The 18,256-nt window shown below is 31.3% G+C and overlaps 1 protein-coding gene across 1 annotated transcript in view; it reads right to left on the bottom strand.

Moving 5' to 3' along the window:
• Positions 1-18,256, bottom strand: part of stg1 (stargazin-like protein) — a 158,694-nt gene that overhangs the window by 10,051 nt on the left and 130,387 nt on the right. Inside the window, exons 3-4 of the mRNA XM_075374573.1 lie at positions 6,471-6,611; positions 671-791 (exon numbers count right to left, since the gene is read on the bottom strand). Coding sequence (XP_075230688.1) covers positions 671-791; positions 6,471-6,611 — 262 coding nt within the window. The remainder of the gene's footprint in view (positions 1-670; positions 792-6,470; positions 6,612-18,256) is intronic.

Below are 18,256 nucleotides of genomic sequence, written 5' to 3'. Positions count from 1 at the left end.
CTTTTCCAGATTAAAAAGCAATACATTTATAGTAATTTGCAGTGTTTTTGTTACAAAAGAAGGTGGTGAAAATTATGCAAAACTGATACTCATGAATAATAAACTAAATTAAAACAAAATCAAAATAATTTGTTTTAAAACTCACATAATGATGATTTTCAATAAAATTGCAGCACTAGTTACTGAAGATACTTGAAAGTGACTGATAGCATTATGACATGAGTTTTAAAACTTATATTCAAAGAAACTTTTTATTTATCATTAAAAATTTCATGGCTTTTGTTTTTTCATTTAACTAAACAAACACATTTTTAAATAATATCATATGTAGTATACACCGTGTAATATACTATATATGTATATACTATTATATAAATCAGCAATTAAGTGTGTAGAAAAACTGGAATCAGAAAATAAATAGTGAGAATATAATTAAGATCTGTTTCATCTTTATGTGTACTTATTTCGTAACTGCTTCTATAATAAAATTGGAATTAATTTTATTAAACTGGATGAAAATTACTTTTTAATTTTTTTTCTGCAAATTTAAATAAAATCTTTCATAGTTCAAATAATTTAATTTAGATTTTTATTAATCTTTCCATGAAAATATATAAATTTAAAATTGTAAGCAAATGTTATTCTGCGCACAAAAAATTTGTTTATTCACCTGTAGCCATATTGAAATGTAAACATTGGTGGTTGCAATTGTGATCGTGGTCGCAATTTACTACCAATTTCTGCTTTAAATATACTGATATACATTACGAGTCCAATCAGCATCAACAAACCTTAAATAAACAAAATCAGTAAATAAATAAATAAATAAATACATAGACAAAATACAGTAATGAAATAAAAACATACATTTGGTTTATTTTTCTAAATCACAGTTGTTAAATATTTATTTATTAAATACCATATTTAATTAAATTATTATGTAATAAGTAACAAATAAAAGTATCAGTTAAAAACATAATAACATTATAATCACAATTATGTTTCATGATTGTGGTTGGGGGTAATGAATAATTGAAAATGATGAGTAAATTTATTAAACAAAACATAAATTTATAAATTGTAACTGACTGAGATCAGGAAGGAACTAACCACAGCAATATAACAAAGTAAAGTTAAATAGTTATACAGTAACACTAGTAAAGTAGACTATGAGTCATGCAGGGATCTGAGATCTGTTTTGCCTTAAAAGCACACATCCTAGAATAATAATGTGGTCCCCTACTGATCCTGACTTATATCACCATCATTTTCATCATCATCATCATCATATCGTTGGTTATCTGTGCTGAGGCAGACCATTTGCACCATGTCCGTGTCTATTTCCAATCTCATATATTCCCAGCTCTTTAACATTCTCATAACCTTAATTTCTTTTTGGTTCATGTATAATTTTTACTCTTTTACACCCTCTTTATTTTTGCAACTTCTACTGATTCTTCAAGCAGAATTTTAAATAATCCTTCTTCTCTAATGATCTGTTCCACCCAGTTAGCTTATTATTCTGAATTGTTCTGATTAAGTTCCTACTCTCATTAACTCTTCTCACCACTATTTTATTTTTCACCGTGTTGATTTAATCTTTTCCAGTCTCCTGCACAATTATTTTGATTGCCTTAAACCTTTTGTTTTTCTTAGCGACCAGTCCATGTTTCACAGCCATATGGAAGTACATTCCAAATGTGGGAGTTGAGTCTTTTATAGTAGGAATAATGGATGCCATTGAAATTTTAGATTTTAGGAAAGGTACAGTTATATATCATGTTTGAATAAGAAAAAAAAAATTCATATGTTACTTTTCTAATATCATTTAAATATGAAGTCCGGTTGGGATGGTGCAAAGGGTTAGTGCCTTACAAGCGTTTAATATGGAAGATTGACAGTTGAGGTCAGATTGTATCAATTATAGTTAATGCTACTGACTCTTCAATATTGTATCCTAGCCAACATTCTGCTGTCAGGCTCAAATTAAAACTCATCCTGGACTGATGATCCTGGGTTATAATAGTTAGCCCTAGACTAGAGTTTTCTACAAATAAAACAATCTGAATTAAACGAAAGTTTGTTTAAATAATTATACCAATGCATTTAAAAAATGTTTTAAGTTAGCATTATTAATTATTGAAATTGATTCTGATTTCCTATTGGTTTAGAAGATCTTAAAGGACTTGATCGTCCTTAGAATAAGCCCTAAAAAGTTTAATTATCTTCCTCATTGGCTTAAACATTTTTATCACTTTTTTGTTATCCTTTTGAAACGCTTTCATTCTAAATCTTTCTGTTTTTTACTTTACATCTTTCATTACAACTACATCTGAAAGATTTCCAAATGTTTTCCTTTTTTCTTTTGTGTTATTTTATTTCAGATGAAATGTTAAATAAAGATTTAAAAGCTGAAGTATAATGTCACTTGCTAAAACTAATTTCAGTAACGCTGTTTTTCTCTGTAGTACTTAACTCTTGCTGTTATCCACACAGCTTCTACTTTATTAAATTTTTTAGCACAATGGAAATACTTAAAGGAATTTATATACTTTATTAATCAGTCACTACAAAGAGAAAGAGATTCAGTTGAAACTTAATACAAAAATTAACAAGTTGATTTAATCTTTTAATTTTAATTGTAAATCTCAAAAAAAAAGGTTCTTAATTATATTTTTCAGAGTGAAATGATTAAAAAATTTCAAATTATGTTTTGGAGGTTCCAATATTTTTATTAAAAAAAATTATGTCAAATTATTTTAATTTTTATTAGATAATCTTCAATTTATCTAAATAAACTTATTTATATCTTTATCATCGAAAAAAAAAAATTTTATTTTTTTTTTTAGTTAGTTTAGATAACAATGAAAACAATTGAAATACTGTTTTCCATTTGCCAAACAAATTAAGCAAAGCATGGTAATTTTAATAAAGCTAAAACACCAACAAAAAAGTTAAAAAAAACTGCTACACAAAATAAATATTTTTGTGTCTGAATGTTTTAAATAATCAAGTTATTTTTTTATGATTGATTATACTTGACTTCTGATTCTAGCCTCTCTAGTTTTTTTTAATACTGATTTCAATATTTTTTAAAATCATTTTAAGGACTAATATCTAAATGTTCATTATTAACAAAGAATAATATTTTGAAAAGAAGCTAAAAAGTTAAATTTTATATCAGTGAAAAACGCAGACATTTGTTTTGAATTTTGGTTAAAATTTTAGATAGATATCATGCATGTATGCGTGCATCTGTGAGCTCACAAGTAATATTCTCTCTTTTTCTGTTTAGCCTCTGGAACCATCGTAAGATATTACTTCAGAGGATGAATGAGGGTGTTATGTATGAATGTAAAAGAAGTGTTGTAGTCTTGTACAGTCTCAGGTCGACCATTCCTGAGATGTGTGGTTAATGGAAACCCAACTACCAAAGAAATCTGGTATCCATGACCTAGTATTCAAATCTGTATAAAAGTGGTGGCCTTTACTAGGATTTGAACCTTAGAACTCTTGACTTCAAAATCAGCTGATTTGTGATGACGAGTGGGTTGATTTAGTTTTCAGAGGCTAATGTATGTATGTGTGCTAACATATGTTTTCAGAGGCTAATGTTGGTAATTCCAGAGACTAAACAGAAAAATAGAGGGACATGTAGTATTCAGATATGTGCCACTTCAACAATGGTAGCTGACTTGCCACAACCACAACTATGCAATTTTACAGATGATTTTACAATCAGTAGGTTCAACTGTGTTGTTTGAAACATATGGTATAATACAACCTATCTTATTATAATTAAAATAAATATTTAATTATAGGTATTTACAATTTCTGCTTTGAATGCTTAGAAAATACTGTTTTGGGGCTTTAACCTCTCATAAAATTTAAAGTGAGAATATTTATGTGTTTTATTTAAAATTAATAAAATTGGTTCATGAGATCCTGTAATTTAAAAAATCTCAATGTTGAAGCTACTTGTATATACCTAGTATAAACTATACAAGCACTTATGTTTGTATATAATTTTTATGCAAGCCAATATCAATTTATATATATATATATATATATATATATATATATACTACTGACCCAGCAATGCTTTACTATTGCTAGATTTGAGTACATATATAGATTAAACGAACACAAATGAAAGTTTGATAAAACATTAAAAAACTGAACATTATAGAACATCACAAAATTTAACCTTTCCTTTTTTCCCTCTTTCCCTTTTCCGATCTTCATCCCTTCCCTTCTTTTTATTCCCTTTTTTACAAAAATATTTCTTTTCATGTAACATATTCTGAATATGAGTAAAATCGGACCATAAATACAATTTTTCGAAATATCTCAATCCCAAACCACCTAGCAGGTCGATTTTTTGCAAAAATATTTCTTTTCAATTAACTAATACATATTCTGGATATGAACCAAATTGGATCATATATAACGGGTCATTCACGGGAACCGGATGTTTTTGAAGTGGGTTGTACTCGGGCGTTCGTGGTGGGAGGGGCACGTGGCTGTTGTCTGACGTTTCCTTTGTTCATAGCATTTACATTTTAGTCGTTGAGATGGAGCTGTGGACGCTAGACCAATGCCTGTACGCGTATGACAGTTTTGTGCGAAATTACGAATCCGTAACTGCTGTTCAGCGAGATTTCCGCCGTCAGTTTAATATCCATCGTAATGCAAGTGTCCCTTCTAGTAACACAATATTGCAATGGGTAAACAACCTTCGAACACGCGGTTCAATATTGAAGAAAAAACCACCGGGTCCCCGATGAACTGCTAGCACTCCGGAGAACATCGAACGAGTAAGGGAAGGCATTGTCAGAAGCCCACCCCGCTCTATTCAGAGGTATTCAGCAGCGCTTCAAATGAGCACAAGTACGGTAAGACGAATTCTGCATACAGACCTGCATTTCCATCCTTACAAGATAGCCGTCGTGCAGCAGTTAAACGAGCAAGATTTCACGCAGCGATTACAATTTTGTCGACAAATGCTTACCGTTTTTGAAGAAAATGAAAATTTGTTATTGTTAATGAGTGACGAAGCCCGTTTTCATCCGAATGGCTTCGTCAACAAACAGAATTGCCTGTATCGGGCAGAAAGAAACCCACATCGGCTTCACAAGAGACCACTTCATAGCCCAAAGGTGACTGTCTGGTGTGCAATAGGAAAGGTCGGTGTTATTGGACCATATTTTTTTGAAGAAAATGACGCTGCCGTAACTAACAGCTGATCGTTACATTGCGATGTTGAATAGGTTTTTCATCCCTGAGTTACGAAACCGGGGAATCGATTTTCAAAATGTGTTATTCCAGCAGGATGGAGCTACAGCGCATACAGCGAGGGCAACGATGGCTGTTCTCCGTAACTTGTTTCCTGGACGGATTGTTTCCAGATTCGGCGACATTCCTTGGCCCCCTCGGTCCCCCGACTTGAGTAGTTGTGATTTTTTTCTGTGGGGGTTTCTGAAATCGCGTGTGTACGGCAATAAACCGCGTACTTTGGAGGACCTAAAGATCGCAATTTGTCATCACCCAGATTGATGTAGACATGCTGCAAAGAATTGAGGCCAGTTACCGTGAAAGGCTACAACAACGCATTGCCCAAAATGGACATCACTTGCCGGACATAATTTTTCGTTCATGAGTAAGTAACAAATGCTTTGATTTAACAAGTGTTTCAGTACCAATAAAACTTTTTTAAAGTAAATATTCAATTTTTTATGATTATTTTAAAAACATCCGGTTCCCGTGAATGACCCTGTACAATTTTCCATAATATCTTGACCCCAGTGCCACCTAGCGGGTCCATTTTTTGCAAAAATATTTCTTTTCAATTAACTAATACATATTCTAAATATTAGTCAAATCAGACCATAAATAATTTTTCATAATATCTTGACCACAGTGCCACCTAGTGGGTTAATTTTTTCCAAAATATTTTTTTTTCATGTAACTAATATGTAATGAATATGAGTCAAATCAAATCATAAATACAGTTTTTTGAAATATCTTGACTCCAGCGCCAGCTAGTGGATCCAATTTTTATAAAAATATTTCTTTTCATATAACTGATATATATATGCTGAATATGAGCCAAATTGGACCAAAAATACAATTTTTTGAAATATCTTGACCCTTGCGCCACCTAACAGATCCAAACTAATTCAGACACCTTCACGGGCATAGGAACGCATATGGGACAGACAAGCAAATAAATATTTATATATATAAGATATAATATAATATTCATACAATATAAATAGATGTATATATTTTATACATATTCAATATTCATATAGTACATCAGATTACATAAATGTATTTAATTTCAGAAGTTTTTTAATAAAAAAACTATAATGAATTAAATTTTAAAAATAAACACATTAAAATAAATAATGTAGAATTATTTTTTCAATTTTATTTAATTACTTTACTGGAATGATAAAATATTTTACCTGAAATAATGAATACAACTCCAGATATAAATGTATAAAGTCTCTTATTTCTAACTAATTGCCCAAAAAGGCAACAGAACTCTCCAAAAAACAATAGAACTGTAGCCAATATGAAGAAGAATGCAGATCTTGTGACAGCATCTGTAACAGAATAAGATGTTACGTCATATAAAAATTAATATTACTTTATTTTATGTACATGCATTAAGAAATGAAGACTATTTGTAGGATTAAATGGAAATATTCTTAATTCTCTTTGATCAAAGAAATAAAAATAATACTTTTTTTATTGATATCAATTTTATAAAAATTATTGAATTTTATCATATTTGGCACTTGTGTTATGCTTGCAATACATTGCATATTTCACACACTAACTTCTGTGATGAATTAATCGCCTAAAAAAAAAAATCGATCTAACTTTTTGTATTTCAATTTAAATAACTAAAAGATCATTAACATTTTTTAATTTTTAATTCTAATGAGAATCTGCTTCAGCGGTTAGCTGACAAAGGTTTAGAGATACCAGAGAAAGACTTTAGCAAAGTTTAATCAAAATTACATATAAAGTTTCTTATTTGTATTCAAAGATTTATTTGAATCAAAGTTTAAAATTTAATCTTAAAAGTTTAATTAAAAATCATTAATTAGAGTTAGTTGCTTAACAAATGATAAAAGACAATCTTTCTTGGATAATTTACAAGAATTATTTCATAGTATATATTATTTTAAAATTATATGCTTTGTTTTTAAGAACAGAATGAATAAATGAACACGTAATTAATTCTTGATTGGTTTGATTTTCATAGAAGTATGTGATTGTTGTAGCGCACTCATATTTATGATTTTTCTTTTATTGGATTTGATTTTTCTTCTGTGGAATGAAGAATTTAATTATTTAACAAAATAAATATTGATTGACTGATAATTTATCATTTATAAATATTGAAAGAATATCAATAATAAATTTTTAATAATGGCATTACATAGAGAGAACAGAATCTTATATTGTGATAAATAATATTTTAAACTTAATGACTAATGAAGTAAATTCTGATTATGTGATATTAGAATGAATTAAGGGAACATTTCTTTTCATCTGAGTTTAGTTTTTTTTAGTAATAAAAAAGCCAATCGTTTGATTCATTTCAAGCAATGAAACAGTGTAAGACTGAATTTTGGATACAGAAGGAAGCAACATTTCTGAGTGTTGGTGGTGGTTGAGCTGAAATTTACTATAAGTTTACAATCATAACATTGTTCATGCTGTTCATCAAATTTTTATTATTACAATATCTAACTAAATTTCATTTTAGCTCTGACGTATACAAAATAATATTTGTTAGTTAAATTTTTTAATTTTAAATTTTATTATCATTTATTAATAAATATTATTATTTTTTTAATATGGTGTATATTTACTAATTAATCAAAACTCCCATTTGGGAGTCAGGTGAATATTTGCCAAAAAAAAACACAAAAAAATGAAAAATAAGTGTTATTTTATAACAGTATAGCTTTGCTCATTCATGATTGACATGCTTTACATGTTTTTAATATTTCTCATCACGCAAAATGAATCTGCCATTTTTATTTTTCTCCAACAGCCAACTTAAGTTGGCTTTATAAAAAATAAATTATGTTTTCCTCATATTTAGTCAGATAATGAACGCTACAATCACATGTTTTGCTCTTTCTCATTAAGAAAAATTGAAACCTCCATTTTTCCATGTATATTCTGTCAGATGGCGCCAGCTATCAGGGTTCAGATAATACTAGAATGAATAAAAAGGTTATGAAAAAACCTTTTAATAAATTATACATATAAGTATAATACAACATGAGTTAAACAATTATAAAAAAATATTAAATTAAATATAAAAAAAAATTAATCTAATATAAAATTAAATAAATAAATATATGTATATATTAATTAAATATAAAATTAATAATAAATAAATATACAAGTAATTAAATTGGAATTAATGAATAGTTAACAAAAAAAAATAATAGTAAAGATCATTATTATACTTTTTATGTTTTATTATGATTTAGATAGGTAAACACAGTAAAATTACAGCTGAATTATGACTGGCTGTCTATGATAAGGTAATGTTATCCTTATCATAATACACATACTTAGCCCACTGAACTGATCTAGTAGTTACTCATTATAGCAAATCAGATGTTTAACAGCTGATTTAAAAGTTGAAGGTTTTGAGGTTCAAAATTCTAATAAACGTTAATTGCTATTGTACACATCTGAATACCAGACAGTGGATACCAGTGTATTTTGGTGGTTGGGGTTCAATTAACCACATGTCTGAGGAATGTTGGCCTGAAGTAAATGAAGTCTCTTCATTTACATGTCACATATCACTGTTTACATGTCATCTTCATCTCACTGGGCCATAGAGGAGTTGCTTACTGTTCACTAGTTGGGGGTGTGTGGCAACCAGACATGACACAAAGCGGGTTTTCTTCTCTCCCACGGGGGGGGGGGGGGGTAATTGAGACGTTCACTAGTTGAACAAATTGCAATGTATACAATTGGAAAAAAACAGAAAAAAGATATCTATTGATTCAGTGATTAGTAAGTAATAATAATAAAAATTAAAAGATTATATACATATGTGTATATTAAATGTTTTTGTTTGGAAAATTGACAACTACAATCTAAAGATAAAATAGCAGTGTTTTTTATTTACTTTATGTCATCATATATATTGTGACAAAGGTGATGAAAAAAAAAATAATTTCATTGTAAAAATGTTAGTGAATCTTTTTACGACAAAAGCATTATTAAAAAAAGTGCTGATTAATACAAACCCTTGAAAAACACTTACAGTGTGAAGGTATCCCCCCAAAAAATAATCATTTGTTCTGAATCCAAAAAAAAAACAATTTTAAAATTACAAGGGTCATTCATCTTAGGGCTGTTTCAAAATATAAAAATAACTGGTTTAGAAAAACATGAGAAAAAAAACAAGCAATCTACTTAATCATCAAGAGCAACAAATATTTAAAGTAATATTATTTTGCAATTTATTATTCTGGGTTTTATAACTTGTCCAAGCTACAGACCACATCTGTCCAACACATTCACTTTGCATGCTTTTTTTTTATTAAATACATAAAATCTCTTGTAAACACATAATGCTTTTAACATAATGAGTGTTTAATGGATCTTGGTTGTTACTATAAGTATGTTTATTAACATGGATATTTACTGTTATTATAATCATTTACCGTTTGTTTTTGTGGGGGAGGTCATCACTGGATGACCCCCATCCATATTTTAACATATTATTTGCTTATGGTTTCATCAGAAGAAACCGATTGTAACTTTTTGTCGCACAGCAAAAAAAAATTATTATTCTATAATTAAAACAGCCCCATGATGAGTGAACCTTTGTACATACAATTTTTTTCAGATTTGAGACAAATAATTGTTTTATTAGGGATACCTTCACACCGTAAGAGTTTTTTAGGGGGCTTGTATTATTTACCATTTTTTGATTTCAAATGTTTTCGTCATAAGGAGATTCAGTAACACTTTTACAATGAAATTATTTTATTTTGGTTATGATGTAATTTTAACCACAGTAGTATTGAATTAATATCACATCTTCTCCTGTAAGGGCTCTTTCTAATAATACTTGGGTCTCATGTTTCTATTCATATTAAATTCATTAATCAGTTGCTATGATTTCTTTGTTTTTCATAGTAAGATATAATGGAAATAATTATAATCTATTACTGAAGTATAATTCCAACATTTCATTTATTATTATTTTTAATTAAGATTATTGGGGGTTCCATCTTTATTAAAATTTTATTGCAAAATTACCTTAAGTAACATAAAACTCTTGTACAGGTATTGAAAAGCTGAAAGAAAGTAAGAAAAGAAAAGGTATGGCATAGTTTGGCAACAAACTTTTATATGATGATAAAATTTTATTCCACATTTTAATGCAAGTGGTTTAGAAAGAGGCATATTTAACTTTCTAATTAACTAATCTACTCATAAGTTTGGATTATCATTTAAACAGATGTTTCCTCCAGCAGTTAAATGGATTTTTTGTGTAAGTTTTTATTTAGTTTCCTTTTACTCCTGATGTTATACTTTTAGATTATCATCTAATTTTAGTGGGGAAGTACTTTATATTCTTATTATTTTTTGTAATGTTTTGCTGTTATTATTTTCAAAAAGTATTAAATTCTTATCACAAAAATTTCAGATTATACTGAAGAACTCATTGCCAGATAACATTTACAAAATATCTGACATTATACCTAAAAATCTGCAAGAAACTTTAATATTTTTATTTGAAAGGATTTTGGGATTGTAATATCTAATGCTCAAAAATGTATTATTCAAATAGATAATAAATTAAATATTATTTGATACTCTAACAGTTTTAAGTTATTTAAATTGATTTAGTTAGTCTTAAAAAAAGTGTCTAATTCATAAATATTTCCGAGGTAGATTATTGTTCAAGTTTTTATTATGAAAAAACACATTTCTCCTCATGTGCTCTAATTTTTTTCACAGTGAACCTTTGAATGTGTAAGTAGAAATGAATTATCATTAAATGGAGAAAAATTTTATTGTCATAATAAGTAGAGCATAGTAAACAAGAGAAGATAAATTAAGCATAAAATCCCACAACAATGCCCTGAACAAAAATTGCCTTGCTGCTGATAAGTGATACAGAGATGGTGGACAAGTAACAAACGATAGGACAAACGTATCAATGATTTTCCTATAAAGTTAACCTGGTGTATACGGTTTAACACTAGATATGTGATGTATTTTTAAGCATATCATCCCTAAATTAAGATAGGAAAAAACATTGAGGATACTGTAACTTTACAGTCGTTTATACCCTTAGCATGGATCCAGTAAGTATAAAATCAAACCCACAAAACACCACCATGGAAGAAAAGAAATCGACGGTTAAATAGTAACAAAGGGAAAGTTCATCGAAGAACAACAATGGAATCCGACCAACAGCTCTGCCTTTCTTGTAGCAATGGGGATCTAATTTATCAAGAATCCCACAGCAGATCGGTATCTCTTTAGCTGTTATAGTGAACCTTTTCACAGTGAACCTTGATATAAACCTTTTAAATTGACAGGCTAAAATACATTATCCAGAAATTTGTTTTTCCCCAACATATTAAAGATTACTTGATTATAAAACTTAGGATTCCTTAACGAAAACTCTAGTTCACCCCTCAGAATTATACGGACTAGCTAACTGAACTACAATTGTTTCCCCAGATATCTAGTAGAATAATCACTCAACTCATATATAATATTAGTAGTAAGGGATCCTAAATGAGGCTGTCCACCAACTTATTGCCGGGTTGACTTACACAGTGATGATAAATTATTCAGAGATGAAGTTATCGCTGAACGGGTCAAAAAATGACAAAATATTATAAATTAAGGAAAAAAAAAGATTTATAAATTTTTTGCGAAAAATTTTTGTTTTATTAAAATAAATTCAATAAAAATAGATCAAAAATAGCACACATCCTATTCTATTTAAATAATAACTTTCTATTAATTTGTGGGTAATAATAAAATTTGTGAATGTAAACATAGTGTGAAGTTAATTGATTTTATAATTAGCGGAACAAATTTTGTCGGGCAGGAGGGTATTGATATGAAAGGACTAACACCTATCAACATGGTATTATACATTAGAACAAAGCAGTGTTATTAATCAAAGGATATGTTAAAAGGAGATATTATACGTAGGGTTAACAGCGGGGGAGAGTAGATCGTGATTATATGTGTATGTGTGTTAGTCGGCGGGGTTGTTAGAAGGATACAAACACAATGTGTTTGAAAACAGGTCGTTGTATGAGAGAATATGAGGGTAGTAGAGAAGGTTCGAGAGTAAAGCCAAGTTTACTACAAAGCTATACCCAGTGACTACACCCATACCCGCCTATACCCCGTTTGTATCTGTGCCGTTTACCCGGTTTATCTATTGGAATACAATTATTAGAGGCTTTCGACCGGCAGCGATAAATTTCGTAGGCATCCACCGACCGGCGGGAAATTGGCCCTAAATTATAACTTGATTGTACTGCCCGCAATACTACCTTTGATTCAACCTGCTATCCCTACTAACCCCTCCACCACAGAACCGTTCTCAAATCCCTAATCCTTATTCAGTTATTAGCAAAATCCTAATTAGTCGAATAATTGATGCAACAGCTTTATATGATCTATTTCATCAAGCGTAATCTATCAAACCAGTTTCACATAATTATATTTTATATTCTATTAAAAGATACAGTAAAATTATTTTATCCTGGTCAACTGATCCGCTCGGATACCGAGCGATCTCTTGGACGTCAGAGTTTTATTTAGCTATGCAGTTAGTAGATTTAATATTTTTGTTTCAATAATATTTTCTCTTTCAGTTTTGAGGACACAGGCTAATGAAATAGGCTAAGATCAGATCAATTTTAAAGTTTTCTGTATACAATAACCGATACAATCCAATTTTTATAAATGACGTGACCGATAAAATTCGTAAGTACAGTGAAATCTCCTTATGCGCGCTTTCCGTATTCGCGATTTCGTTATTCGCGGTACAATATATTGCGATGTTTTTCTATATTTTTTTGCGTTTGTTTGTTCTGCTGCTCCTCTGGGTCGGCTCAACGATCAAGTATTACTCGGCCCAGCGGGGGTGTCCTTGCGACTCTAATGAGCCTCCCCGCCTACCGGAAGTACGTCCGGCATGGCAGGTCGGCTCACCGGCTCCGGATCTTTTCCTTATTCTCATCTTGCCTCTGCCTCTAACCGCTAAGGCCAGGGACACCGAGCCCGGCTATGCCGTTCCCGGGCCCTGCCCCAGCAGCCGGGTCACAATCTTTTTTTATTCCCTTAAAGTAACTCCTCCCACTTCTTGCAATCCACTTCCTTTGCTTGTATAACCTCAGCCACGAATCTCTCTATTGTCAGCCATTCCTCTTTACCTCTCGGCATATACTTAGGTGTAGTTTGCAGGGTAATTTCTTGTGTGCTATTTCTTAGTTTTAGATCCTCCCAACGTGCACATTCAAAAAAGATGTGGCAGAGAGTGTTCTTTTGACCGCAGTACACACAATTTGGGAGCTCCCTTCTTCTAATCCTGTGTAAGTATACACCAAATCTTCTGTGACCGGAGAGGAATTGTGACAGGTAGTACCCCACGTCGACGTGTTTCCTCCCCAGCCACGGTCCTAGCTAGGGAATAAGTTTCTTTGTCCACGTCCCAGTTGTAGCGGCGTGCCACTTCTCTTGCCATTCTTGTAGCGAGAGATTAGTGACATCTATGCCCTCATAGATCCGTCTCATTTGGGTAGCCCGTAACTGGATCGGCGGTACCCCGGCCAGGACTCCCGCAGCATCCGCCGATACCGTTGGGTAGGCCCCACGATCCTTAAATTCATTTGACTCTGAAGTAATGTCATCATCTTCACATTCCTATTGCTGTTTAGTGCCGAAAACCAGGGAGGCACTGCATATTTTTTTTCTATATTCGCGGAAAATTTTTACACATTACATTATATAGTGATATTAACAAATAAAAATATTACAAGATTTAATGGTGCAGGTCGAGTATGAACGTGAAGAGGTAGAAGATACGATCACTGGAAAACAGTTGAATGTCAAAACGCTTATCGAAGACATTAAAGTATTCCATGATCTTATCTGGTTTTCTATAGATGCTGATCCATCTTTGAATAGTAGTTTAATCTTTTAGTGCAGAGTTGAAGATATCGTGCAAGAATACACAGAACTTCACACGGATTTAAAAACAAGAGCGAGACAAGGAAAAATTATAAATTTTTGTAAATGTAATCCGAAATACTGTAGGTTAGTTTTGTAAATTTCCTTTACGGTAATTTAAGTTTTAGTGTATAGTACTTTAATGCTGTTTTCTTGACTTTTTAAGGCGATTACAGAGTAAGATTTGAACATGTAATACCGTTTTCTAATACAGTACATACTGTAGTGAGGTTTTAAATCAAACAGTTTGGTAAGTGCTTACGAGTAAATTAGCAAATATACTACATTTTGTTAAATATTTTTTGTGTAGTGAACCTATGTACTGTATTAAACCAGTCTTATAATTAATATTACCGTCTGTATTTCATCAATAACATCGTCCTAAGTAAGTACGCAAAGACGATTTTTTCATTTTACAAAGAACCTAATTATTCTTCCTTAAATGAGTATTAGTTCCGTTCTATATTCGCGGCATTTTTACGGTCTCTAACCCCCGCGAATAAGGAGAGTTTACTGTAGTTTAAAAATATCTGAATTTTATTCTTTTAAAATATAAAAGTCAAGAATGAGATAAAATATTGACCATTAATGTATTATTTAAAAAAAAAATATATATAAATATTTTGATTGGATTATCAATTTCTATCTATATATTTTTTCAGAAGGAAAGTGTTTTATTTACTTAAACATACAGAAAATAACCAATTCAGATACTCTCCATTAAGTTTATCGATGATTCGGTAATCCTGCTCTTTTACGTAGAAATTTACCAACCAGAGATCTCCAGTATACAAAAATGCATCAACGCATTTGTGTTAACTTATCGTCTATATCTTTTCATCCCTACTTCTTTAAAATATTTCCATTAATAACTCAAACATGATTGTTTAACATGAAACTGTTATGATTACTTATAAAACTAATTAATTCCTAGAATGCTTTTATTTTCCGTTTATTAAATAATCTCTTATCTTATATCCATGTTCATTTGGTAATTGTAACTTTTCTTTTATTTTTTATTTTTCCTGTTAAGCCTCGGGAATTACCGTTCAGGCATTACTTCAGAGGATGAATGAGGACTGATACGTATGAATGTAAATGAAGTGTAGTCTTGTACAGTTTCAGTTCGACCATTCCTGAGATGTTTAGTTAATTGAAACCCAACCACCAAAGAATACCGGTATCCACGATCTAGTATTCAAATCCGTGTAAAAATAACTGACTTTACTAGTACTTGAACGCTGGAACTCTCGACTTCCAAATCAGCTGATTTGGGAAGACGCGTTCACCACTAGACCAACCGGTGGGTTGGTATATTACCTAAAACATCAATATTTTAACAAATTAATTATTTTTAGATACTTTAGTTTCCATGGATGCTAATTTATTTAATTAACAGGGCGTGCCTACGGCAGCTAGGCCCTACGGGCGGGTTGCCCTGGTGGGCGGCGTCTCGGAATGGGATTATAAGGTGTCCAAAATTGATTACCTCTTGTGTAAAAATATTTTTTTTTGAATGATGAAAATTGGTATAACGGAAATTACCGTTCAGGTATTACTTCAGGGGATGATATGTATGAGTGTAAATGAAGTGTAGTCTTGTAAAATCTCAGTTCGACCGTTCCTGAGATGTGTGGTTAATTGAAACCCAACCACCAAAGAACACCGGTATCCACGGTCTAGTAGTATTCAAATCCGTATAAAAGTAACTGTCTTTACTAGAACTTGAACGCTGGAATTCTCGACTTCCAAATCAGCTGATTTGGGAAGACGCAGTCACCACTAGATCAACCCGGTGGGTTAAGAATTGTTCTATTTTAAATATAGTTTTAAATTGTTTAGTTTATACTGAGCCAAATTAACTTTTAATGTAATTTAACTATTTTGGTTGGATAATTCTTTTTCGTTCTCTTTGTTTTAGCATTTTTCTTTGTGCTTGTGTTTTATAAAAGGAATGGTTATTAATTTTTTACTATAGTCCATCTAAAATTTCTCTTTTGTTATTTTTAAAAGTACTCATTCGCTTTGGAAATATTGTTATATTATATTCATTGATTGTGACATAATTTTTAGGAAAGATTTTAACCATAAAAATGTTATCTACTAACAGTTTAGAAATTCTATGTTTAAATGTTTATATTCTCTTTTATACACGTTTTATTCAAAATTATTTGTAAATTAGTCGTTTAAAATATTATATTTTTAAAGTAGATTTTTAATTTTATTACCTTCCTAGTGTCATAACTCTAGAACTGTGCTGTAAAAATGAAAGTATGGTAATCATTTAAAAGATTTGGCGTGTGTTATTTGTATTTATCGATGTTTCATGACCCAGGGGCCCCAGAAAACAAAACAAAAGTTGGAGTAACGTTCGTACATATAAGTATGAGGTTTATTTAGAAAATAACCAAAATTATTTTTTTTAATCTTTATTATTAATTTTACAGGTTTATTGGTCCTTGTTATCTTCAAAGTACTCTGTTCACACACTTTTCACAGCGGTGTTTCCACTTCGCGAAGCAGTCCTGGGTAGTTTCATTGGAAATGATCTTTAAGGTCGGTGACGAATTTGCTTTACTGTCAGAACGGCGCCCTTTCATCACTGATTTTAATTTCGGAAATAAGAAAAACTCGCATAAAACTGATGAATTGACAAAGCTGATTGTGTGGGTGCATTGTCGCGATGAAGGAACCACGAGTTGTCTCGCTACAAATTCTAGTCTCTTTTTGCTGATTTTTTCACGTAACCGTTGTAAAACGCCTTCATAGTACGCACAGTTAACTGTTTCACCTTGAGGCAAGAATTCAAATTGTACAATTCCATTAAAATCGAAAAAAACCCAGAAAGCATTACTTTGACTTTGGATCGAGACTGACGTACTTCCTTGGGACCTGGAGGTCCTTTGCTAATCAATTGTGATGACTGAACTTTTGTCTCGATGTCGTAGCCGAAAACCCAGCTTTCGTCTGTCGTTATGATCCTTTGCATGAATGTTTCATCGTCGCTATCTTGTTCAAGAAGTTGGCGACAAACATCTACTCAATGTTCTTTTCGCTGTTCGGTCGTCGAACGAGGAACAAACTTTGCTGCAACGCCATGCGCGTTCAATATTTCAGTCAAAATGTCACGGAATGATCCGATTGAGATGCTAATCTCTGCTGCAAGTTCTTTGACCGTCAATCGGCGATCTGAACGCACCAGATCGTTGATTTTTTGAACGCGGGTGCTATCAGTTGGAAGTCGATTGACTTACTGGTCGAAGGCCATTTTCAGTCGACTAATGACCACTTTTAAATCGTGAAAACCATTCGTAACATTGCGTACGACCCAGAGCATCATCTCCGTAATTTGTTTCAAAAGTTGAAACGTTTCTGTGAAAGTTTTTCCCCGGTTTCACGCAAAACTTTATGTTACATTGTTGCTCCTGAAAATATCACATTATAGAAATCGCTTCTAACACTTAAACACGTTTTACTAAAATAAAAGTAACAGAAAAAATAAACGAGATATCAAAAATCCAAGATCATGCGGTTACAGAGGAGTTTATGCGGAACAAAATGCTTCCAACCGCACGTCACTAAATATCTTCGGTTAGCACAAAAAATGTTCGGTTATTTTCTGAGCAGACCTCGGACGTACGTACCTAATTACATGCGTTGGCGTGTTTGAAGCTTAATAAATTTTGACTGGATAAACCGATTTGATAAAATTTGGCACGAAACTCATGAATAGGGGACAATTTATTTGTAACATTTTGCGGTCAATATCTCCAGGAGGTGGGGCAGATAGTTTCCTCGGGGTCAATTTTCTCAAAATAAAACTCCACTTTATGTTAAGCTCAGTACATGCGTATTTGCTTGATTACCTTACCATTTAAAAAAAAAATTGCCCTCGTATTTTCCCTCTTCCCTAAAAATCATTAAAGTTATCTTTTATGTATATGCATATTTTTTTAAGAGAATTTTTTTATATCTTCCTAAGCAT

The sequence above is a fragment of the Lycorma delicatula genome, chromosome 9 (genome assembly GCF_047948215.1).
Source record: "Lycorma delicatula isolate Av1 chromosome 9, ASM4794821v1, whole genome shotgun sequence".
Classification (NCBI taxonomy): Eukaryota; Metazoa; Arthropoda; class Insecta; order Hemiptera; family Fulgoridae; genus Lycorma; species Lycorma delicatula.
Note: the sequence above shows the minus strand (reverse complement) of the source record. Positions and strands in the feature narration are given on the sequence as shown.